The sequence below is a fragment of the Alligator sinensis genome, unplaced genomic scaffold, assembly GCF_000455745.1.
Source record: "Alligator sinensis unplaced genomic scaffold, ASM45574v1 scaffold351_1, whole genome shotgun sequence".
NCBI classification, from domain to species: Eukaryota; Metazoa; Chordata; order Crocodylia; family Alligatoridae; genus Alligator; species Alligator sinensis.
In genome coordinates this window covers 544054-570085 of record NW_005842790.1, presented here as the reverse complement: position 1 = coordinate 570085, position 26032 = coordinate 544054, and the positions used below count along the sequence as shown (strand labels likewise).

Below are 26032 nucleotides of genomic sequence, written 5' to 3'. Positions count from 1 at the left end.
AGCTTCTTTACTTCTGAAAATTATACAAGATAAGTTAAAGGTGTAAATTTAAACTGCTCCAATTATACTGGTAAAATGCTCTGTGTGGGCACATTTACTTCAGTTTGAATGACTTTTCCCAGATTGGCTTTTTTGCTTTAAAAGTGGTTTAAATTAAACTGGAAGAAAAAAGCTAGCCCTATCCTTGAATACGAGGGCTGAAACAAGGAATTCTACTGATACAGCTGTACTACTTTACCTATACAGCTATAATCGGTAAATCATACCCATGTAAATAAACCTTCAGACATTTCATGGAGGTGAAAGAAAAAAAAGCTATCTTTCTTGTAGCAGACAAGTGTTTGATTCAGACTCCGGTATAACTTACATATGGGCAAATCAGGAAGAATGCTATTGAAGTCAAGGGAATTACAAGTGTAAAACTAGCTAAAATCAGAATCTACTCCTGCAATGTTTTATATCGTGATTTTTACAAGATGTATTACTAGTACATATATGGAATATATACGGAACTTCATATATATCATGCTATTTATTAAGTGTGTGCAAGGCGGACCCTATTTGATTCAGATTCAGCCCGAATCAGGGACAGTGATTCGATTTGTTGATTTGGATCACTGTCCCCGATTTGATTCGTCCAAATCCAAATCTGATAGTTCAGTGCTGATTTGGAGAATCAGCAATTTGGACAGAGACAGCTTTAAAAGTCTTTTCTATATACCTTGAGGTAGTAGGCGTGGCTCATGATCACTGTGATGCTGGGGCGCATGGAGCATCCCACAGGAGTGCAAGGGGACCCTCCATGTGCCTGGCAGCAAACCCAAAAGGGGACCGGAAATACTCCCAGTCCTCTTCTGGGTCTGTCAGGGAGTGTGCTGGGGGGCCCCCCTGTGCCTCCCCAGCTTGGCAGTTGGCCGCAGGGGGATCCCAGTTGCCCGCCCCTAGACTCAGGAGGCACCAGTCACCAAGCCATGGAGGTGCAGGGGGGCCCCCGAGCACGCTCCCCAGCGGACCTGGAAGTGGGCCGGAAGTGCTTCTGGTCCACTTTCGGGTCTGCTGCCTGCACTCCTGTGGGATGCTCCATGTGCCCCAGAACCAGCAGCTTGGCAGTTGGCCGCAGGGGGATCCCAGTTGCCCGCCCCTAGACTCAGGAGGCACCAGTCACCAAGCCATGGAGGTGCAGGGGGGCCCCCGAGCACGCTCCCCAGCGGACCTGGAAGTGGGCCGGAAGTGCTTCTGGTCCACTTTCGGGTCTGCTGCCTGCACTCCTGTGGGATGCTCCATGTGCCCCAGAACCAGAGCATTCATGAGCCACCTGCTACCTTGAGGCATGTAGAAAAAACATTTAAAGCTGTGTCTATGTCTGAATCGCTGAAACTTTCCGAATCTCTCTGAATCAATTCCAATTCGATTTGGAGAGATTAAAGGCTCCTCTGATTTGATTCAGATTTGGAGATTCAGCCACAGAATCGGGCTGAATCTCCACCAAATCGAAAAATTCTACTTTTCTTTGCCCTTTCATAGATTTAATAGATTTTAGGATCAGAAGAGACCTATTAGATCATCAAGTCCAACCCCCTGCCCTAGACAGAAAAGAGTGCTGGGGTCAGATGACCCTAGCCAGATGTCTGTCCAATCTCCTCTTAAATACCTCCAAGGAAGGGGACAGCACTGCCTCCCTTGGAAGCGTATTCCATATTTTGGCAACCCTCACTGTAAAGAATTTTTTGCTGATATCCAGTCTAAATTTGTTCTCCTCCAGTTTGTGGCCATTGTTTCTAGTTATCCCGATGGGTGCTCTGGTAAACATCGTATCCCCTATTTCCTGATGTCCCTCCCTGATGAGTTTGTAGACTGCCACAAGATTACCTTTCAGCCTTCTCTTGCGGAGGCTGAAGAGGTTCAGGTCCCTCAACTGGTCCTTGTAGGATTTTTTATGTAGGCCTTTAAACAGACAAGTGGCCCTCCTCTGAACCCTGTGCAGCACCCAAAACTGGACTCAGTACTCCAGCTGCAGCCTGACCAATGGTGCACAGAGGGGTAGTATCACCTCCCTAGCCCTGCTTGTGATGCACCTACTTCTGCAAGAAAGAGTGCAGTTAGCTTTACTTATTACTTCATCACATTGGTGACTCATGTTCAGTTTGGAGTCAACTATGACTCCAAGATCCCTTTCTGCAGTTGTGCTACTTAGAATGGTACCTCCCAGGCTATAGGAGTGTTGATGCTTCTTCCTCCCTAGGTGCAACACATGATACTTATCTTTGTTAAACTGCATCCTATTCTGTTCCGCCCACTTCCCCAGCCTGTCCAAATTCACCTGGATTTGCCCCTTGCCCTCTAGTTTGTGTACCTCCCACATAGTTTCGTGTCATCTGCAAACTTCGACGGGGTGCTTTCTACTCCCTCGTCCAAGTCACTAATGAAGATATTGCACAGTACTGGTCCCAGGACAGAGCCTTGAGGGACTCCACTTCCCACATTTCTTCAGCTAGAAAGCAACCCATTTGGGTTGCGTCCCGTAATTTTCCATCCACCGAACCGTGTAATAATCTACACTGCAACTGTTCAGTTTATTTATAAGAATTGGGTGCGACACGGTGTCAAAGGCCTTTTTAAAATTTAAGTAAATAACATCTTCGCACAGCCCTACTATTTATATTACAGCTGTGTGGACAGAACTACATTTTTCAAATGTTATGGCCTAAGCCTCCTTACAAAATGTCCACTGCCAATGGCAGCAAATTAATAAGGATGGAGATAGATAAGTTATAACATTTTTGTCCTAGTGGCCTCACCTTTGCCCAATGCTGTCTTTTATCAACAGCACAAGTGTCAAGATAGACCAAGGCTAGGATGCCATCAGCTGGCAGGCGCCATAATGACATTCTGGAAGCACTCACAGTCCAGTATGAACTAGACTCATTAGTGTCTTTTTGCTTCTACTTAAAGAAGTAAATGGGTAAATCCTAGGACTGCACAAGAAGAAAACTGTCCATTTGTTAAAAATAACTGAATATTAATTCATTCAATAGAACCATCAAGAAATGCACATACCAAAACTTAATCAAGACCATCCTGTTGTCTTCATTGTGGGTTATGCACTCTGACCAGTTATCAATGGTAATGGGTGACATATTTACCTTTTCTGATTCTACAAAGTGTGTAGCAATTCCTGCTTTTTGCACATCTCTTCCTTTTAACCGAAATCCTGTAAGAGCAAGGTAATAGCCAATCCTCCCTGAAAGTCTTGGCAAGAAATAGCCTCCGCCTACATCAGGGAAAAGGCCTGTAATTGAAGTAAGAAAGAAAACAGTGAGGGAAAAAGGTCTGAAAGAATGTTCTCCATTCAGTCTCATAACTCAGGGTTCCCTGCTACCAGGCTGTCTTCCATGAAACTTCTCCTTGGTCTGGTTTCTCTCCAATCTCAAGTCCAAGTTCCTCCTAAAAGTACACTTTTTCCTCAGTGCCTGGATGTTAGTCCACCCCTCTGGCTAGCATTCACAAACAAAATATATACCAGACATCAGCCATCACTCACTTGGCCCACAAGCCTTTCATGAGAGAAACTGTTTCTATATTTGTCTGTAAAACACCTCCTAACACAAAATTAGCAAACAATCAGAACTGGCTCAACCAAAAAAGAATAATGAAATCAATTGTGCAAATCCAAACTGAAACTACTTTTTTATCTGAAACTTCACATTGTATTTAATAAACTGTTATTAAATGTACTTTCAAATACCTCCCACATTGCAAGCTTTTGAGTAATATTCAATCTTTAATAGGGCAACAATATTTTGATGCCCTTCTATAAGTGGAGATGGGCATGGCAGGTTCAAGACTCTAAAGGCTTTCCTTGGCAGCTTTAAAACTAACCTGTGACTAGTAGAGAAAAACATAATTGAACTTTCAACTTCAGTAACTGGTTCATATTTTTAAATTATTTTTAAAGAAATTGATAGAATAAATCAAGAAAATACTTTAGCTTATACTTATTTTAAAATACTGAGAAAATGATAATTCCTGTTACAGCTCAGACATCCAACTACAGCTTATTATAGATGTTCATAATTATTTTTCTGCTCTTTAAATCAACATCACTGAACAAACTCCATAGTACTGCAAAGTCTCCTATTAATGACCCACCATTAGAGACGTAAGCTATTACTCTCTTCATTAGGCAAAAAAGCAATAAAAATGCTTCAATTTTAGAGCATAATTCTACAGCTCCAGTAGGTCTTTGAGCAGATCCTCCTTTTCATGACTTCAAACATTAAGTGAATTCAATAAGAACTCTATGCTACAGAGGTTCTTAAAACCTCTGAAAAAGCAAAATTTTCAGGCTGTTATAAAAATCAAACAGTTTGAATATGAATTGTGCACCTGATACTCTTGCAAAGCCCTATCAAAGGCATGTTATATATTAGAACGACCACGCAAAAAGCTGTTAATACAAAGTTAAACTTTCCAAGTAAAAATATCTCATATCTTTCCAGAATGAAACTTTCAGCAAAACTCAAACTTCTGATAACTAGGAAATGAAAAGTTAAGGTATTTTGAACTCAAACTACTGAAAAACCAGGAAAGAGTCATGGTAAGTACCCATACAACTGTAACTCCCTGCAGAGGTGGAACTAGCCCAGGGGTGGGCAAAATGCAGCCCACGGGACCCCTAAAAAATTGAGAAAATTAATATTTATCTGCTCCTGGCTGCATGTCATGCGGCCCTCGATGGCCTGCCAAAACTCAGTAAGCAGCCCTCTGCCCAAAGTAACTGACCGCCCCTTTTTTAGCCACTGTAAAATTCCTGAAAGCACTGCACTTTCATTTACAGTACCAAGTGCAGCAAAACTGAATGATGGAAGAATCTGCTGAAGCACCACAGTAGAGCTGTGATTAAGTTACAAGACATATTGTGTATGTAGCCATCTCTGCCTGATCCTGCATGTGTGATCAAACAAAAGGAAGCATGACAGAAAAAGCTGGAAGAACTAGGACTACTTAGCCTGGAGAAGAGAAGCCTAAAGGGGGATATGGTAAACAGAGTGGGCAACGGATGGGGACTTGTGACAGAGCCCCCCATCCCCCAGTGAGGGGCAGTGGGGATCACCCCCCGCCTGGCAGGAGCTGGTGAGTAGGGGGACGCTCAGGGGGGCTAGAGGAGCAGGCAGGCGATAGGGCCTGGTGGGGGTCCCCCCATGGCCCCCTCCCCTTTCCGCCAGGCCCCTCTCCCCTGTCCCCTACTTACCAGCTCCGCATTCAGGTCCAGCTCCCTGCAGCGGAGTAGCGGCGACTGCCCAAATCTCTCCAAACCTCTCCAAATCTTTTTCGAATCAATTCAGACATTTTTATTGGTCTCCTGATTTGATTTGATTTGGATTTGGAGATTCGGCCACCGAATCTCCACCAAATCGAATCAGCATCCAAAGCTTTCCACAGCCCTAGTAGTCAAGTGCCCATAATGCCAGGCTTCTTCCTGCATAGCTGCTGGGTTTCCAGCACCGCTGCTTTTGCCTAGGTGCTTGGCAATGATCTGGGTGCTGAAAAGAAACCTGGCATTGTGAGAACTTTGATGGATCCCCATCAAAGCCATATAATCCAGCTCTGCAGGCCCTTCAAAAAGTATACTAATATCAGTGTAAGAAGTAGACAAAAGAGGATGAAGCGAAGTGACAGATTACTGCTATGGGATAGCCCCCTGTGGAGGAAGAAGTTAAATCTTTTGGAGAAGTTGAATTTTCATCTCAGAAAGAGATGATTAAAGTGTGCTGAATGATGGGGAAAGGCCAAGGGATGAAAAGAACAGTAAAAACAACTTAGAAAGTTATAAAAACAGATGCAGCAACAACAACAAAATTAAGAGTTTAAGTACAGAAATTAAATGTGTGTCCTATCAGAAAGCTGTGCATTTCACTCAAATGTCGAATTCCAGGGCACAAATCAACCTTCATAACCAAAAAAACATTCAATTCAAGACATTACAGTTAATTTATAAGAGACCTAAAGTATACCATACAATATCTAAAAGTTTATCATAGGATTAGTCTTGTAAGAATGCCTATCTCCTCTATCCAGAGAAAAATCTCTCCATTTCCACCCAGCGTCTCTCCACCTTGGCTTCCTCTCTACTGTCTCTAGGATTCTTGTGCTTACCTCCTTCAGCTTCTCTCAGCATCTTCATGGTTCTTAATCTACATATTGTGTTCTTGCTTCTAAAGTGATTTAAAATATGTTGAATAAGCTTTTTCTAACAGCAACACTGTGGCATTACTCTACTCTTGTTCTACTGGATACATCTGTTCCCTCAGCAACTAATCATCATTACATCCTGTAGACTTCCAAAATTCTACACTCTGCTAGCTCTCCTCCTACAATGCCGAGTGCCCAAATCACTTCTGAAGGGTTCCCATGCTCTCCTAAATCCCTAACTATATTGTCTCTACTCTTCTGTATCTATACTCATGTCCTAGGCAACCAGATCCATCCCCACCCCTCCTCTCCACCCAGCTAAGCCATCACACCTAGGCTAATTATGTCAAATCCATCTCTGTCCTTCATTAGTCTCATTCCTCCAATATGGCAGAAGGCAGTCTCTATGGTGCCACATTTACCTAACTGGTTCAGAGGAATGAGCTTCTGTATGCAGCAGCCTACTTGATTAGATGCTATGAATGAACTTGAGGAAAAAAGGGTTTAAAATAGAGAGGAATTTAAATACAAATGAGTGGGGGAGGGATACTGCTGAGAGAAGCAAAAGGTCAATAGTGATAAACAAGGCAATTAACACACTGAAGGATATTGGAATAAACAGCTAGAGTTAATAACTATTCTAGGTAATGAAATCTCTGTTAAGACCATGTTTAACACAACCCAGTCTGTGGATGATTTCTTCTTTCACAAGTTCTAATTCGAGTTGTTTTTCAGTTTTATTTTGTTTTTTGTTTGAGCACAGCTATTCTGAGGTCAGTGATGGCATGTCCAGGGAGGTTAGAGGGCTCTGCCACACATGTTTGTATGTTTCTGGAATAGATGTGAACTCAACTGCCATTAATTCTTTTATGTAGGGATTTCCCATTCTGGACAACGTAGACAGCAGGAAAGCATTGTAAGCAAGTGATGGCATATTTTATAGTGGTAGAGGAACAAGTGAATAAGTACCAGATGTTCTATTTTGTGTATTTGGTGCACTGATGATAGAAGTCCAGACTGTGTGTTGATAAACTGCTGGCATCTGGATTTGTGACCTGGTGCTTGGTAAAAATTGTTGCTAGAGAGCCATCATTTGAAGTTGGAGGCTGCTGGTGAACCAGGACAGACTTGTTCCCTATGGTCATCGTTTTCCAGGAGGGGCTGGAGGTCATTAATGATTTATTCAGTTGTCAGTTCTCTCTGATGTGCTACCAGTATTTCAAATTTACTTCCCCACCCCCATATTTGAACTTCTTTCCTCCTAATTTCTCCACATCAAAATTGACAATTACACTATGTCCTGTTCATCAGGACTGCAACTTTGTCAAATCTTCTGCCCTTAGTGTAACTTCCATTCTCTGCCCTCACTAAAATATTGCTCTGAAATACTACTTTTTCCTACACTCTGTCCAAAGTCCCTCCTGTACGTGCCTAAAAAGTCTAAGTGCCTATGATAGTTCAACCACATTTACTTTGGCAGTGAAACTTTACCTTTGAATCAAGGTAACTTTAAATTCTGAATGAGAGTATCTATAGAGGGGTTTAACAAAATGTGAGTAACCACTTTAAATTCACTCCTGTATTTAAGTTAGATTAACTTTCTTGAGTGTGTCTGTGTAGCCAATCACATAACAGTTAACTGCTTGTCCTCCTCTTTCAATTCCTTTTCTTCCCTGCTCCTCCTTATGATCCTCTTAATTCTTTTAAATAATGTCTCCTACTTTATTTATGCTGTCCCAACTACTTGAACACTTCTCCTCAGTTTGACTCCATATCTTCTCTCATCTTCAAATCCTTAAAATAGAGAGGACCTGAGGTCTGTTGGACTGCACATGGCTAGAGTTGGGAGTCAGAACACCGAATCATAAAATTCAGTGACTGATGCAAAATGTAGCCGTAGGCAAATCACTACAACTATACAAGTAAAATACTGGTCCCAATAAAGTTATGTCCCAATTTTGCCATTTGTAAAATAAAAGCATTACTAATTTCCCTGGGTACCTGTAAGACATTTGACTGATTTTATAAAAGCTAGTGGATTTTACAAAAGTTTGAAAAGGCATGAGAAGAAAGTGTTAATTCTTAGTATATTACTACACTTGAAAACCCACATTCAGTTTTTCAGTCTTTATTTTGGTCTTCTCATTAATGATCTTTCCACATTATCCTATGCATAAACTACTATCCTGTTTTTATCCTGTACAGGTCAGTTAAACTCTTCCAGGCAAGAACTGCATCTTAGTTTCTGATTTCTAAAGTACAAGGAATATTTATGGCACAACAATCATGCAAAAATTGAATGGCTGAAAGCACATTTTCATTACAGGATAGAAAGGGAAGCCTGTTCACCTGATAAGTTAATACAAGACCAGATTTAAACAACACTGACTCTAGACAACTGGCCATTTTAAGCATACATTAAAGAGATAAAAGTATAGTTGTGGCATTAATCCATGTAAGATTTCAGAGGTTTACTCTAGTTTGCATTGACCTTAAAATTATTTCACAACTTAATTCCTTGACAGAGTTTCTGGTCCCAGGCCACCTCTCTCGAGGTGTTAGGGTTTGTTTGTTAGATACTAAAATCCCTAAATTGAGAAAAAAACCCACCACTGCTTCTAAGAGGTTCTCTTTTTAGATTTACTGAAACCTTTGGCAGACCTACAATTTTGTCTAAAGTAAGTTTTCACTCACTTTCATTTAAGATTCTACAGGTGATATCCCTGTATCTTCTGAAGTAATCTTTCAGGAGGAAGCTACTCTAAATTTTTCAGAAGTCAGAATCCCAGTGGATTTCTTTGTTCAGGCCCCCACAATTGTTTTAGGAAATTCAGAATGGTGCTTGTAAAATACTTCACATATATCAGAAATCTATGCCTACCACCACACTTAGGTTCTACATGTTGAAACGACTGACACATTTTTTGCTTGTTAAAACTTTTATTTTAAAAGGATGTAATATGATATAAGAATTCCTACAAAAATCTAAATGCTCATAAACATCAGAATCTTCAAATACCAGAGTATTATTGTACTACAATTTACCTAAAAAGTATCTACATCAAAACTGAATTGTTACAACTTTCATTTTGCCTCCCATACTTATTCTCAGAGAGAGCCTGGATGGGACTTCAAGAGATCACCTAATGGGTTTGATCTCAGTTGGATGACTGTGGAGTTATTAGCACCATGCTCTAACCGAGCTAAATGGCTGCTCGCTAATAGTAAGCTGATGTTTTCCATAGTCTCTTGCTGTTGATAAGATGGTTGTTTAGAACAGGGCTGTACAATTAGTGGCCTGTGGGCCACATGATGCCTGCAGAGGGTTAACATGCAGCCCTCAGGCTCTCTGCTCACTGCCACTGCCCTTTACTTCACTTACAGCCACTAGGATCCTCAGGCTCCCTCTCCCTGCCCAGCTTCCTCTGCCTGACAGACAGCCCCAGTGGGCAGAGCAGTGCAGCACAACAGCCCATGGTGCCAGGAAGCCAGCAGCCTGGAGTGCCTGTGTCATAGTACCATAACAGAGCCTGCAGGGAGCAGCAGGTGTGACAAGGTGCTGGGCTGCACAGGGGCAGCAAGTGGGGGTTGGTGCCTGCTTGCCAGCATGCAGTGCACCAGGTTGGGGAGCACCTGCCTACTCACATGCATGGCGTACAGCCTTGGAGCAGGGGAAGAGGAGAGAAAGAAATGAGATCAGAGTGAGATCAAGTTTTTTTCTAATAGTATGCCTATCAGAACCATACAGCCCCTGTGTCTCCTCATGGTCCCATATGAAGACACAAGAGGGACCTGACTGACAGATGGAATACTCTTTTAATGAGAAGCATACTTCCTTTTTATCAGGCAGTATTACTTTTTGTAACAGTCATCTCCTTTTACCAAGAATGTCCCCAAAGGCAATAATGGATGCATCCTTTGACCAAAAGTGGTCCAGTTCTCACTCTGTTGTACTACTTAGTTTCTTTGCCTTTTAAGGAGGGAAGTCTGATGTCCTCCTTTCAAGACTTTTATTGAAGTCTTGGAACTGCACTGACGTTAGTCCTGGAATTCCCTGCACTTTGATACAAGAAGATTTAGGGGCCAGCTTTTACACCCAAGGCAATAGAGATGTATGTGGTAAGGGAATTGGGAGAGGGTTATGCCTGCCTGCCATTTCTGCTCCTGTACGGGAGCCTAAACAGACTCAAAGCACGTGAGACTATTCATTAAATCTGTTCTTGCACGGAATAGGGGTGTGCACACTGAAGCACGTTCAGAAGGGCTACAACCAATCACCATTTGCCTTAGGCATTTCATATTACTCATAATATCTTGCCATCCTATTTTGACTGTTAAAAATTATACCTCATAAAAAACAAACAAAAAGCCAAAAAATACAAAAAATGTGCTGCTCTGGAAAGTATTTATGTAAGTGACTAATACTTACATAAAACTAATACTAATAGAGTTTCACATTATTGTCTGTATATTTAGTTAACTATCTCCAAATAAACTGAAACCTTCAAGGTATATATGATCCATACCAATTAGAAATTCTTAACTCTAAAAACTGTAATATTGATTGGACATTTTTTACCAAAGCAAAAAGCTAAAATCTGCCAGGAACACCAGCTGTACCTGGGAAAAAAATCAAAGACTACCCCTACCTCATCCCAAAATCTAAAGGGAAATATCCATAACAGATACATTAATGCATTATCTTTGATCTAAACATCTTCAAGAGATTTAAACTTCTATGAAATAACAACTAAAAACTAAGTAAAGTTAGTTTCATACAGTCACATAGTAAGTCAATGGTAAAACTGAAACAAGTCTGGATTCTCAAGTTCTTTTTTCCCCAAGCATGAGCTAATCATCATCATCATCATCATCAGGTAAAAAACTGGAGGGCTAGGATTATAGCTCTAAGAAAGGGCTCTGCTATTTTCATGGACAATTTATGAATGGGAATTTTAGAATTACTTCATAAAACACTCCAGAATGAAATGAGGAACACAAGAGATTGGATGGGGACAAAATGTCATATTTTTCATTTTCTCCAACCTTCTTAAAGTTCACAGAAAAATAAAATACATGCATCAATTTAGTTTAAAAAATAAATTAATTATTGATTACCAATTTTCATAAGGAAAATTTAGTTTCATTTCGGAAAACGTAAAAAACATTTACTGAGATGTTTAAGATTTTTAAAATATTAATCTCACATAACTTGCACTGACCTGTAACAATTTATTTTGGTCAAACATTAATATTAAAGATTTAATTCATAAATTGTTAATAGATATTATATAAGCATGTTAGTGATATGACAGAGTAGGAGTATTCGACTCTTATGGTCATAACCACAGTCATAGAAAATAAGAAGCCAATATTGTAAGCAGTCTGCTGCTCTGATAGACTAGAACAACTGATCAATCATTTTAAAAGCATCTGCTAATCTGTTACCAACTCCTTGTACATGTCATAAAAAATGTGCCCATTATTTCATTAAACTCTTTAGGAGTCATCCTGGAAAAATGCAAGCTATCATGCAACAATCAGTGCCAGTAATGAATACAGATATTATTTTGCATCTGTTTTTATCTCACCATCCAAGCTGCTAAGCACCTACTATTAGCTTAGGAATCAACAAGAACTGAAGACATACAGTACTTTGCCACAACAGGCCACAATTGGGCAGACTAACAAAGAATTACAATTCAATGGTTTATAGCAGCTGTTTTTATCAAAGGTTTGTATTATTCGGATTCCCTACTGGTACAGGAGTATGCATAAGTCCTCGAATTCCATCCATTCACTTGTGATGTTGACTTGACCAAACTGGTAGCATGCCTTCTTGGTGCCAATAAGATGCTTAAGTTAATGATATCAGTGACTTTTACACAGATTCAGTACCAAAGGAAGTATAATAGACCATCTTGACTGAACATATGCTTAGCAAAATGAACTAATTAGGGCAAATTAAAACCTGACATAAACTAGCACTACTGTATTAACGAACCTACATCTTTTTACACTAGGTCCAAATCGGTCAATATGGCACAAAATAGGCAGTGTGGTAGGTTAAGGGGCCATTTAGCTTTTAGCTTTGTCTTACACCACAAAAACAAGATAATCTATTTCAGTGAGTTTTAGCAGCAATTCTGAATTCAAGTGCACTGGCACAGTTATATTGGTATCTTTGTACTTATGCCTGATTCCATAATTAGTGCTACCCATTCCTTACTTCAACACAAAAATATTTTATTCTGATAAGCTCTATAGAGATGAAGAACGCATATGTGCTGGTACGAGTACCATTAGGATTAGCCCTCCTGTCTACAGAACAAAATTTATCCCCAAAAAATATATATATATACTTTAGTGTCTTGTTAACCTTCTTTTAATGAAATATATCCTGTCACAAATCACATAAACAAACGTAATATAATGTGAAACAGTAAAAGATAGGATGTAAAATATTTACCTATTGCGGTCTCTGGCATTGCAAAAAGTGTCTTCTCAGTAGCTACCCTGAAATGTCCATGGACTGACAGACCAACACCCTAAGAGACAAATACAAAATAAAGATACTGTAATAAACTAATATTTAAAAGCCAACACCCAGACTGCCTTACCTAGACAATCTCCTGGGATGCCACACTTTCTGGATACTCTCTTTGCAGGAGAGCTTACTCTGTTACACAGTCAACCGTAACGCTGGAAAAATCTTTTTCCCCCATGTGCCATCTTCCAAAGACAAAGCATATGTCTTATTTGGGAGGGTGTGATGTGTGCACCTTGTCTTTGGAAAGCAGCATATGGGAGGGGGAAAAAATGTTTTTTCCCCAGAGTGTGTGACAGTGTGATAGAGTCCAAAAACTGTGGCATCCCAAAAGACAGCCTGGGTGAGGCAGCAGGATCTTCTTAGTGTGGCAAGACAGCAAAGCCCTAGACCTTTGCAAGAGCAGGCACAAGACTTATTTCTTTACTGTAAATTGTTTTGTATAGAAGTTCCTGTAAATCAAGTGCTCTTTCTATACCACAAGCCATATCAAAATACCAGACTGCATGCAGCAGCTCATTTGCACTGAGCCAGCTCAATCACTGCTTCAGGCACAAGCCACAGTGATCAGCCAATAGCTACTGCAAATTCCTTACCAGCTATGAGAGGGTTAATACTAGACTCTGCCCCTTCTCCTTGCTGGGCAGGAGAGTAAAAGCTTCCAAAGTGGCCGCTGCTTTTTTTTTCTTAAACAGTGTTAAACAGTTATATTCATTTTTATTTAATTTTGGCAACCAAATGCAGAGTCAGTTTTTCTTCAGATTTTTGTAAAGACTTCAGCAGAAGTTTGAAACCCAAGAGGGCTCAATTTTGCTCAAATTTGAGCTGTTTGTGAAGTGGAGAAAGCTGGAATGCCAAATCCTTAAAGAAAGTTTTTTCTCAAGTTTCATCGCTCTCCACCAGAGATGGGAAAAACAAGAGTTCTAATACAGACTAAATGCAGGATGCTTCTTTCAATTAATCAGCGTTTACTCTTAATACATAGCTCAAAGATTTGACTTATTTCTAGATATGCCAGTCTTCCAGAAAAAGCTTAACTTCTCATTGAGTAAGGCTAAGATATCTTTTTATAACTTCAGCATAGGAGAAAGCAAATTAAATCCATATTCAGAACAGAAGGTTGAAGTATGATGCACAGACTATCCCCATATCAAAAGAGAATTGTTACTCTGCCCCTAAGATTCCCCCAAAATGGTTACATTAACTATAGCCACTTCTATTGCACTACCCCACAGAAGGCAAAAGCACTTCAAAGAATTTTTTGTACTCCAATACTAGAAGCCCAAACAACTTGATCTGAAGGCTGTGGTTAATGTTTAACAAACACAGTTCTGATGTCAAGCAACTGGACGCAGTTCTGATTCTGCTTAGTAGAAGACAGTGGTATATATGCACATTCACAGGCTCAGATGATAGATACAGCCTCAAATATGAAATTCAAATACCAGGAGACAACACATCTTTCTCAGAAATTTTAGAGGCGAAAATTTTGGTTTGGAATGTCTAGCTGTTAGCAGAAAGTAACAGTTCAGCACTTTCTTCTGGACATTTATTATTTAGAATTAAGTTCACAAAAAGTAGGGGCACATTGATAAAGAATTTTTGGGCTGATACCGATAGCTGATTATTGACCAGCCATATCAGCTGATAAGAATCCGACTGCTGATATGCAGCTTGGCAGCGTGGAAAGCAGCGTCCGGCTGATAAGTCTATTGGGGGCAAAGGGCACGAGGGAGGGAAGGGACATGGGGATGCAGATCAAGGCCCCTGTGATAAGGGAGGGAGTGGGGTTGGAGCTGGGACTGGGGCAAGGGCAGGCGCTACATAGCTGGGGCAGGGCAGGGCATGGGACAGCGCTGCAGGCAGTTTGTTGGGGGGCAGGGAGGGGGTGGATGCCACTGCTGCATGCACCCCCAGGGGAAGCATGTGCCCCCCAGATCTGTGCGCATTATTGTAAATTTCTTCATCTCCATTGGTCTGGACATGAAGGAGATGCTTCTACAAGTTAAGAGCTCATAGGCTTGATGTTCTTCTCTCATTTACAGTGGTTTGCCACCACTAACTTTACTTCACTGCAAACCCCTAATTTACCTATTCCTTTAAGATGGAAAAAAAAAGGAAATTTTTAAAGAAAGACTGTTTTCTACCCTAACAAAGGATATATATATATACACACATATATTTTCTTCAATGGATGGCTTGGATTCTACAGAAGCTAAAAATATTCCATTCAAGAAAACTTTCTCTTTGCTTTGGAGAAGTCTCCTTCCCCCTTCTCTTGCCCTCTCAAATTTTTCCTGTTGAGTACAGAAAATAAAAGAGGGCAAGGGAGCTAGACGACATAAGAGAACAGGTTTTGAAAGCCAAATGCTAATCCTGAGATAATTATATAGACAATATAGTATGTAGAACAGGCACATTGGGATCTATTAAGCTGAACTCAAGGATGTATCCTGACATCCCTAAACCAATAATGGTTGATGCCAGAGAAGGACTGACAGAGGTATCACTAGTCTAGACACATCCCATTCATATACCTTCCCTCTAAAGCAAAGCTGTGCAACTGCTAAGCAGCTGGGGACTGAACATCCTGCAAGCCACACTAGTGGACAGCATCAGGGCAAGCCACAGGCCCTATGGGTCACATGCTGCACAAACACCACCCCTCCCACCCCAACATACACACTGCACTGCATGCCCACATGGGCCCTTCCATTCCCACTGCTGCACTGCACATGCCCCCTCACTGTCCAGGCTCTCCCTGTGCTCCCCCAGCCACGCTGTACTGCCCTCCTCTCTGAGGCAGGGGCAGGCATCAAACGCTGAAGGATGGGGAGGGAGCCTAGGGACTCCAGACGCTGTTGCAGATGGAGCACTAGAGGGAGCAGCAGCCAGACCACTCAGGCAGGAGCCTAGGGGCCGCAATTCAACATGCAGCCTGTCAGCAGCCAGCTGGATAGCTCTGCTCTAAAAAAATTTACTTTTTGCCACTGGGCTAGATGGATCATTGGTCTGACCCCAGTATACGCCTTCTTATATTCTTATCTAACATAATTTATAATAGCTGAGTCTCTCTGCAGATCAGAGGTCAGAGAACATACAACTGTATCACAAATTACTCTTTGCATTGACAGTCAATTATATCGATTCTATAAAAAGCAAATTCTGACACTACAACAGTCTTTCCCATCTTTTACGTTAAGGGATTTAAATTTTCCACTACAGTTTTACTTTAGAAGGCAAGTGTAGTAGCTAAACTTTACAATTTGAGTACATTATTTCATAAGAAACAGCACTTTGCACAAGTCAAATTTTGAACTTGTGCAATGAAAGCATAATCTGCACCCTTTATCTTACTGGAACTACAAGCTTTATTTTAATGGTTCCTCTCCAAAAAAGTACTGTATATGTATGCTATTTGTAAAGATCTCTAGTGTAGCCAGAGATCAAGGGCTAAGCTGTAGCTGGCAGTAACTGATTTTAGAAACTGAAAAAAAATAGCATTCTAAGGAAGGTGTTAAAGCTGAGTTCCAGCCTAACAATGCAGCATTAAGGACAGGCAGTGCTTTATCAAAACAACACAGTGCTTTATCAAAACAATAATGATGAATGCTTATGTGTATTCAAACAACTTATGAAAAACATTCCATTCAGATGTAAAAAAATGACATGAAATATCAGTACTGTGGACGGGATTCCTTAACTGAGTATCTTAGTTTAAGAAGGAATAAGATGTATTTTGACAAAAACTGAGAAATATACCTGCTGTCTATTTACTAAACAAGCAAAACTAAGATCATAAGGGACATACAAGGCTTGTCATAAGAGAATACATGCTAAAGCAGAAAAAAGGAAGACCCTTCAGGAATGGAGAGCAGAAAAATTGATTGTAGCAGTGTGGTACAGCATGACGAGACCTATTTCTAACAGGAATGTAATTCATTCTTTAAAATTAAAAAAAATAAAACCATACATTAACATCAATTTGAGTTTTGAAACAGTCACATAAATACTCTGATGATAGCACCTATGTCAGTATTCTTTCCAGCAAGTACTCTGTTTTAGTAGTTTTCCTTCAATCAGAAAACTGATTTTAAACATCATTCCTATCTTGGAAAGCTTGGGCTCAAATCCTTAAAGCAATGTGGTAATAAAAACACAGCAGACTGTTTATGTAATGCAAAAAAAATCAAAAAACACAGATGTGCTAAAAGCCAATACACAGCATTCTTTTCCTGTTGACTGTTTTAAAAAGGTGTGAGCGGTCAAAGAGTGTGTAGAATTAAATGAGAAAGCTTCAAAACAAGGATTTACCATTACATTAGAACAGGGGTAGGCAACGTTTTTTGGCCGGAGAGCCAAAAAACCCACAATGTCTACCTCAGAAGGTGACAGAGTGCCTACATGCTGGAGCCTGGAGCAGCTGCCTGAAGCCAGTCCATGGAGCCCAGTCTGCTTGCAACAGGGCTTGCAGACTCCCAGCCGCCTGCTGGGAGCAGCCTGGGCTCCGTGGCTGGCAGCAGCTGTTTGGAGCTCGGGCTGGCAGTGGTGTGCCGAGCAAAATGGCCTTGCATGCCATGCTCAGCACGCATGCCGGGAGTTGCCAACCCCTGCATTAGAACAATAAATTCTGTTACTGGCAAAAGAGTATTATAGTTTCTAGGGTCGGAAGGGATGTGAACAGATCATCATGTCTGACTCCCTGCCCTGGGCAGGAACAAGTGCTGGGATCATAATACCCCAGTCAGATATCTATCCAACCTCCTCTTGAAGACCCCCAAGGTAGGGGAGTGCACCACCTCCCTTGGGAACTCATTCCAGAACCTGGCAACCCTAACCATAAAGTAGTGCCTCCTGATATCAAGTCTGAACCTGCTCTCAGTCAATTTGTTGCCGTTATTCCTTGTTATCCCAGGTGGTGCCCAGGGGAACACAGCATCACTTATTTTCCACTGGTCCCCCCAGTGAGTTTATAGATGGCCACCAGATCCCCTCTCAGTCTTCTCTTGTGGAGGCTGAATAGATTCAGGCCCTTTAGTCTATCTTTGTAGGACTGGGCCTGCTGACCCCTGACCATGAGAGTGGCCCTCCTCTGGACCCTCTCAAGGTTAGCCACATCCCTCTTGAAGTACGGCACCCAGAACTGGACGCAGTACTCCAACTGCGACATGACCAGAGCCACATACAGGGGAAGGATCACCTCCCTGGACCTGCTTGTGATTCATTATCTCTCTGTTTCCAGATAACAGCTGTGAGCCTTTAAGATGAAACAAAATTAATCTTATCCTAATTGCTGCATAAAAGGCAAGATAATCATTAAAAACTTTGTGGGCCAATCCACAGAGCATACTCCAGTTTTATCTGCAGATACAAAAATATAAAAGCTATATTGCACGATAAATTCAAATGTTTTAAATGACAAAATGCAATATAAACTAAGACAATTGTACAAGAATTCCAAGCTGTAAAGCAAGCAATTCCCAATGGTTTTACAAAAGTCTCCTAAAAATTTTTAAATCAGTTGAATACCATTTATTTTTTCCTAAAAAAACAAGAAACAGAAAGAGACTTGGAAGATTGTCCTCAGAATTCAGACTGTATTGCTTCTGATAGAATTCAATTTCTGAAGGAGAGAAACCACCGATTACTATGGTAACTAGTGTGCATTAGATCTATTTTATAGATTATTAATAATTATATATTTTATTCAGAGTCTGTTTCTAATTCCATAAAAGACCAAGAAGTCTGTGCCATGGGTGATGCTTGGCATTTCTTCAAGTCTCCTCATTGCCAAAAAGCATTCAAGTCTGGTGGTCAAGCTATGATCATATGTAGTGATGTGTAATGCAGTATTTGCAAACTGTTTAGGTCTTGGCCTCAGTTTGGACACAAAACAAGCCCTATCAACCCAAGTGCCAGTCTCTGAGTCTTTGTATTTGATAAACTAACAGCTTGGCAGGCTTTATCTATCAACTCTGATCCAACTTACTCCCAATGTATTGACATAAATTTGGCCCAACCATACTTATAAGAATCATTTAGATCCAGCTGTGATTGAATGTTTTAATTACATAATAAAAAATGTATTGCGTTATTCTGGTGTAAGATACAATGAATGTACACTTAACTTCAATTTGATGCATATCAGCAATTTACCATGGACAAAGCTTCAATGATAAATTGAAGAGAAATTAGTGTTACAGAGAACAGAAGTTGAAGAGAAATTAAATAACGTAGTTGGAGAATACAATATTGTCTTACTCATCTAAATATGACTGCAGAATAACATTTGATTACTGTAGTCAGTTGGAATTATTCTGCAATACTGTATTTACTCAAATCAAAGATGAGGTTTACTTCCCCAATCCCCACCCCATTTCTCCACTGGTTACTTTCTGCTCCAGCCACCGCTGCTTCTCCTAGGTCAGGCTGAAGTGGGGCCAGAGTCACTGCTGCTGACTGCCCCTGAGCCCAAGCAGAGGCCTCCAGAAGGTAAGTGGCAGGAGGAGGGTAAAGGTAGCAGAGGGAGCAGGTGGAGTGCGGTGGGACAGGCATGGCAAGAGGCTGGGGTATGGTCTCTTGCTGCCACTTCCCCTACTGCAGCAGTGGAAGGGACAAATTGAGATGACACCCCCTCCATCCCATAATTAGATTCTACACATGGAAAATTATAAACAATTTTTAAAATGTTCCGTATCTAGAATCTAAGTTATGGAGGGGTCATCTTAAAATTCAAAGTCAACTTAGATTTGGGTAAATGCAATAACTTATTTTCAGTAGAAAAGCTCAATTATTTTCCTTGATGCTTCTTCAAATGTTGTATGTCACTTTCTAGCTCTTATCTGAAATAAACCACAAGCCTTGTGGCATCAGCAGTCAGACATTTCTTTTTAAAAAGATTCTTTTATGTCACCAGAGGAGAAAAAAAAATGTCTTCGTGCTAACATTTCTGATGGCATGCAAAAAAGAGAAAATATGCTGCGAAAGGACTTAGATCTTCTTTGAATACTGTAAGAAAAACGAATTTATTTTTTGATTATTCACTAGCTAGTAATGCTGCTCAAAATGCTAAGTATATCTATTTTTTCCCTATGTAATATGCCATGTGTATTAAGAAAGTTATTTGATGGGACTTTATTTCTGCACAAAATTTGGACTAGCAGAAGGCTGTCAGTATAAAGGATCAAGGGAAGAATTAATTGACTTTTCTTCATACCTACACAGGACTAATTCTTAAGATAATCTTACAGAGATCTGCCATGTATTAACTGAAACATTTGCTGATTTAAAAATGCTTTTGCTTATAACAATGGTAAGGAAATACTATATGGAAGGTGTCCTGTTGCCTTCTGTTTTTAAACCATTTGAAGTTGTTTGGTTTTACATTTCTTACAGCATTTGGTGCTGTCTAGAGTTCAGTAATTCTCACTAGGGGAACCTCAAACTTCAAATTTCCTTCAAATGGGTCTCGAGTGGGAGAGAAGTAGGCAAAGGATTTTAGAAATCTAGAGGGCTGTCATGTATGCAGCCACGTGAACACAGAATCATCAGGAAAAGTGGAACACACCTCCAAGAGACCCACCTCATCGCCTTGCATGTTGGTTCCTACAGGCATCAACATCTACACACCCTGTAATACTAATGCTTCAAAGAAAGTTCAAGCAAGGAGTCGTTCAAGGCCAAATTCAGCAAGGTACATCAGCTTATATTTGTGCATAGCCCTATCAAGGTTAAAAGGACCACTCATTTCCCTGAAGCTAATACATTTCAATACCTTGCAGAAGTGGTTAGTTGCTCTCTAAGGAATTTATTTTTTTAAATGAAAGAATGCTTTGAAAATAGATCTATCTATCTATCAAGAAAAAAAAATAGGGGAAAAGTAACAATCCTGGGAACAAGAGAAAAAATCAAGATACAGGAGTGGACAAGATAACAAGATATGAGAGGGAGGGAGCAGGCAGGATATACACCTTTCACATGGTATCATTTTTCTATCTTAAAATCCAACACAGATCCTGAGCTAAAAGGGAAGTTTTTACAAAAAAGTTTGATGGAGGAAGGGGGGGCGGGAGCGGGGTGGGAAATAAAAAAATGAGTGAACAGCCATTTGGAACATGGGCAAAAATTCAATTAGAAGAAAAAAGCAGAGCTGTTGAGCAAGGAAGATGAAGTTCAGAAAAGAAGGAAAAAATCTGCAGTTAAGGAGTCTGAATGATCTCCAACCTGGTCTCTACCATCACTTAAAACATAACAGAAGAAGCAGCAGCTTCATATGAAACAAAAGATAAAAAACATCTTTTCTAGCTTATGTCCTAAATTTTAAATCTCAAAAATAGACGATGACTTGCTGTATAACTGGGCCTTTTCATTCCAATAAAATCCTGAATGGGGGTGTTTTCAAATTTAAATGGATTTGCTGTATTAAATTAGAAAGGCATTTGTATAGTAAATGTTGAAGAAGGCTACCTTTCTTGTCCAGACAGAAAATTATTTTTCATACTGTGCACTAGCATAGTGGGTTTGGGCTTGTTTTTTTTTAAAAGAGAGAAGACACACACATTCCACCCACCTGTATATTTACTGTATTTTTAAATATAGGCCCTCAAGGCTTAGGGGAAAGCATACCTCAACAAGGAACGTTCTTTTACTGAAAAAGCATTACATATTTTAGCATAAATCCTAGAATAGTCAATAGTGGTGGGGGTTTTTTTAAAACACATTTGAAGCACTGCTGATATTGTAAATCAGATTAACTCCAAAAATGAACTGTACCATTTGTCTCTAGAATCACATGCAAGAGCTTAGTAGACAGGCCAATATGCCAGATGGTAAATACACTGCAACACCAGCAAAGAGCATATCTTCGTTGTTTTTTGTCTTGCTTTACCATAGCTTTCAATATCCTACATTACTAGAACTAAGTGAAATACAAACCTACCAAATATAGATTTGTGTCTCACTATACGAGGTAAGTACACAGTAAACCATCATATGTATTTTACCACAAACTAATTTTCTGTTTCAAAAGGTTGGACTATAACAAAATACATCAGAAGCTTCTATTTGGAATTCAGGACCCATATTTGAAGGGGGAAAGAGATAAAGGGTCACAAAGCAGCTTATCTAGCGTTAGCATGGCAGCAACTTTTGCCTGATGGCTGATTTTCTCAACAGAGATTAAAAAAGCAGTACTTTTAAACTGCAGAGGGCAGTGACTGACAAAAAGGAGGAAGCATTTATTATTTCAGTTGCTCACCCACTTTAAATGCTAGATACAGAGCAAGTAAATAAAAGCGTGAAATTAATTTTGCACAACAGCAGCAAAGAAGCACTTTGCACAGTTAACTGTGTGCATACAGTGCTAACCGTACATAAAATATACAAACTTTGACACTAAATAGAGCAGAAATTAGTCATAGATGAGGCATGCTCTTAGAACTTGTAAAAAGCTCAAGTTTCAGCAAGAATATTCAGATATTTCTCAGGATATTAAAGAAAAAAGGTGTTATTTCGCCCTCATGATGACGATAAGGAGGTGGATAACAAAATTCACTGAGAAGTTCCAATCGCATCTGTGCTTTGGAGTACAGACTAAATTTGTCAGCGTGGCAGCCTGACGTCAAGGATATCTTTTGCCATCCTTGTGAAAGTCTGCCCACGTTAGGCCAACTTATAAAGCTTTGAAAATCTGCTCAGTAGAGACCTGTTAGATTTTGGGGCTTTTGAGAGATTCTTTCCATCAAGCATATTTCACCCCACAATTGCTGAGGCTAAGCAAGACTTCTGCTACACCTGTTCACCTGCTACACCTGTTGATTTTAACAGGGATGCTGCAGAACAGGACACAGGAATTGAGAGCAGGAGAACTTTAGCTTCTCCATATACCTCTTGCTGATGGGATACAGTGAACAGACAGAGGAAAGACTGTAACTGAAATACAGAGCAGTAAGGAACTACGTGGGGGGATTACCAAGGTCTTCACTAGGGTTTAATCTTTGTGTATAAATATACACAAGTAATAGTGAAGACCTTAGAACTGACAGGAACCCACATTTTTCAAGTCTCCACCTACCACTGCTTTGAGCTAATTACTGTGAAACTTACTGGCACAATGCCTCATCCAATGCACAGTAACTACCTACTATTATCACTTACTCTATTAGCCCAAGAGTACAGAGAGGTAGCTGTGTTAGTCTGAAGTCAGTTAGAAGGCAGGGTAGCATGGTACTTTACAGATTAATTAATTCAGAAATGCATAGGCTTTTGTAGGCAGCATCTGATGAAGTAGACTGCTACCTAGGACAGCCTTTGCATTTTTAAATGAATTAATCTCTAAGACTATGTACAGACATTCAGTTTCTCCTGGGAGAGCAGCAATTCTCTTGGGAGAAACCATGCATCTACGGATATTCACGATTTTTCTCCCAGAGCAAAAATGGCCACCCCTGGAAAAAAGTAACATGGGAACAATAAGAGTTAAATCACTCCCTGGAGTTTCTCCTGGGAGAGTGAATGTCTGTATGCATTCTTTTCTGAGAGAAGCCACAGCACAGCCCTGCAGCATCCCAGAGTGCTCTGCTCCCCCCCACCCCACCCCGGAATATTGCACTGCTCAGGCTAGACTCTTCTGATCCAGGCAAGTAAGTAGCTGAATACACCCCATTCACAATCTCTATGTTGTGCTTCAGGGACAGGCTGACCAAACAGTCTGGGTCAACCAATCAGGACTGCCCTGTGCACCACTGCCATTTGTCTCCAGGCAGACTGAGGGATTGTACAGCACATGCTGAGCTGTGTGCAAAAGGGCCCCTTGTTTGTGCAGCATCAGCACTGCAAACTCTCTGCTCATAAAAGACTCATCATTCAAATGTCTGTTCAGGCATCTCCAGGTAACTTTTTCTACCAGGAGAACAAACCCAGGAGAATTCTCCCAGATCATCTGAACATGTGTATACAGCCTAAGGTACTACCCTATCCTGCCTTCTGCCTGTTAGCCCAAGTGAGATATCTGTGGATCTCAATGTTTTGACCCTGCTGAATTATGTAGGAGTCAATATGGTTCTAACTGAAGGGATGTTTGTTTTTTTACTTACCTTTTTAAAAATCTAGGAAGTCACATAAAAAAGAACTAAAGAACAAAAGTGTTAAGTCTGAAAAGTGAAGCACTCAATTAGGAAGATTGCCCTGAGGAACTGGACATTGCCCTCATCTCTGAATACTGCAGGTATGGAAATGCTTTTCTCCTGATACAAAAAGAGAGCATACTGCCACTCAAGGGTTTTCTTTCACAGGAGAGAACAGGCTTTTCTGAGAAAAGTACTGCCCATCAGGAAGATTCCTCTTTGCCTGGGCCAAGTTGAATGGCTAAGCATTTATCCCATGACTTTTGAAGATTAGTGACCCCAGTCTATGGATGGCACAGGGGACATTTCCCTGTGGTTTGACTCTCCCTGGTGACCAGAAGCAGACAGACTGCTACACCCCCCCTGCCCTCCTGTGCCTTCAACAGACCAGAATAACCTTGGAAGTGGCCAACGTTCATCCCTATTTTCCCAGAAGTTTGCAGAACTAGAAATAAAAGTCTTTCCCTGCACCTGTCACTGCCATAGCTCTTATGTGACTCATAGCTGGACAACTCAATGAAACCAAAATTTAAATCGGTGTAGGTGTTTCTCATTTTCTGGGTGCCCACCGAACTCTGATTTGAAGAGCTCAGTCCTTACAATATTGGATATAAAGTCAATGAAAGCTGTGCTCTAAACAAATAAATGCTATACCAGGTCTTGGGATGGAAAATCAGGCCATGAACACACACACACAAAAAAAATCAAACAAACCCCTGAACCTGGCATTAATGCATCTATGCATCCATTTCCCAATCCTTCCAGGAACAACATCACCCTCCCTAGAATATATGTCTTCTTGGGGGGGAAAAACAACTCATTAATTTCTATAAAGCAAACACTCAGGTGCTACAGTTTTAAGTGCCCTAGTAAAAGCATGTGAGCAAAATTAATAGTTGTATATACAACACAGTGAACAGCGTGTGGCAAATAAAGCCTGAGATCACAAAGTGACTGATGAGGAGAAAACAGAAATATTAAACAAATGGTCATTCCATAAGTTACCTCTGCCCTACACACTCCATGAGGCTGGAGGCCCTGTCGATAACACTATTTTTGTAATTAAGGAGCAGGTAATAATTCACATGGAATCAAGACTGGCCAGACAGGATTAATTCCAACATATCCCAACCTTAAAGTACATGAGATAGCAGCTGTAATGCCCTGTATTTTTATTTTGCGTATATTATACTAGCACAGATTTAGGCACACACTCTAAACAGAAGAAAACATTTGCTACAAGCACAACACTAGTTAGTCAGACTATCACAATACAGGCTTGTGTAGGTGCCTCTGTCACAAGGCTCTTTTACTTGTAATTTTATAGAAATGAGGAATAGGACAAGAGTTCTTATATAAAAATTAACACTATCTACCAGCTATGACCAGTACTTGTCTGCCTTCTCCGTTTCGTCAATTCCCTACAAATCACTGGGGTTGTTTACAGATGTGGGGGGGGGGACCCCACTGCTTAACTTTTGGTCCAGCATGAACCTGCACTGAGCACAGCCACATGCCCAGAAAAGGCATCACATTAGTTTGACTTGAATCAGCTCACCCAACATATGTATAGATCAGGCGACTCAGAGGGGCTTTTTTGATGCTTTTATCTAATAGCTGATTCAATCAGCTATTAGATAAAAGCGCCAAAAAGCCCCGCTGAAGCATCCGATCTATGCAAATGTTGCAGTCAGGTCAAATTAATGCGCTCCTTCTTCCAATAAAGTGTGTTGGGGTTTTTTTCCACATCTGTCGAAGTCCTTGTTTTCCAGGTGAAGTGACAGAAGTAAAGCAGCCACTCATCTTTAACCTTCTCCTCCTGCACTTTAGCAAAATTTCTATACAATTTTAGTAGTAGGTGACAGTTATTTATATATTATCCGCTGCATCTACAAACACAGCTAATCAGAACTTACTACAAGATTATTTTCTCATAATAGAAGAGCTCTCCAGTGTGGAAGAGACTATTAGGTTAACATTCCCCACAAATATCATGGAAACAGTTCTTTCAACAGAAAATCTTGAGAGTTAGCAGGTTGTCACAGGGCATTAAGGTGCCTGCTCCTTTAGGGGCAGAAGCTGCCTAGGGAGAGGGCCCTAGCAGTCCGGCAGGAACCTCACAGGTGCAGGTTACTGTGGCAGCAGGCCAAGGAGTGAATTAGCCTGCACC

At 40.6% G+C, this 26032-nt stretch overlaps 1 protein-coding gene across 10 annotated transcripts in view; it reads right to left on the bottom strand.

The window, feature by feature from the left end:
- The window catches only part of HIBCH (3-hydroxyisobutyryl-CoA hydrolase), a 118229-nt gene that overhangs the window by 55919 nt on the left and 36278 nt on the right, over nucleotides 1–26032 (bottom strand). For all 10 annotated transcript variants that reach the window (XR_003091679.1, XR_325097.2, XR_325096.2 and 7 more), the window contains 2 exons: nucleotides 12662–12740; nucleotides 3144–3289 (listed from right to left, as the gene is read on the bottom strand). Coding sequence is in view for 4 of the 10 variants with exons in the window: in XM_006034995.3 (XP_006035057.1) it covers nucleotides 3144–3289; nucleotides 12662–12740 (225 nt within the window). In the remaining 6 variants the exon portion in view is untranslated. The remainder of the gene's footprint in view (nucleotides 1–3143; nucleotides 3290–12661; nucleotides 12741–26032) is intronic.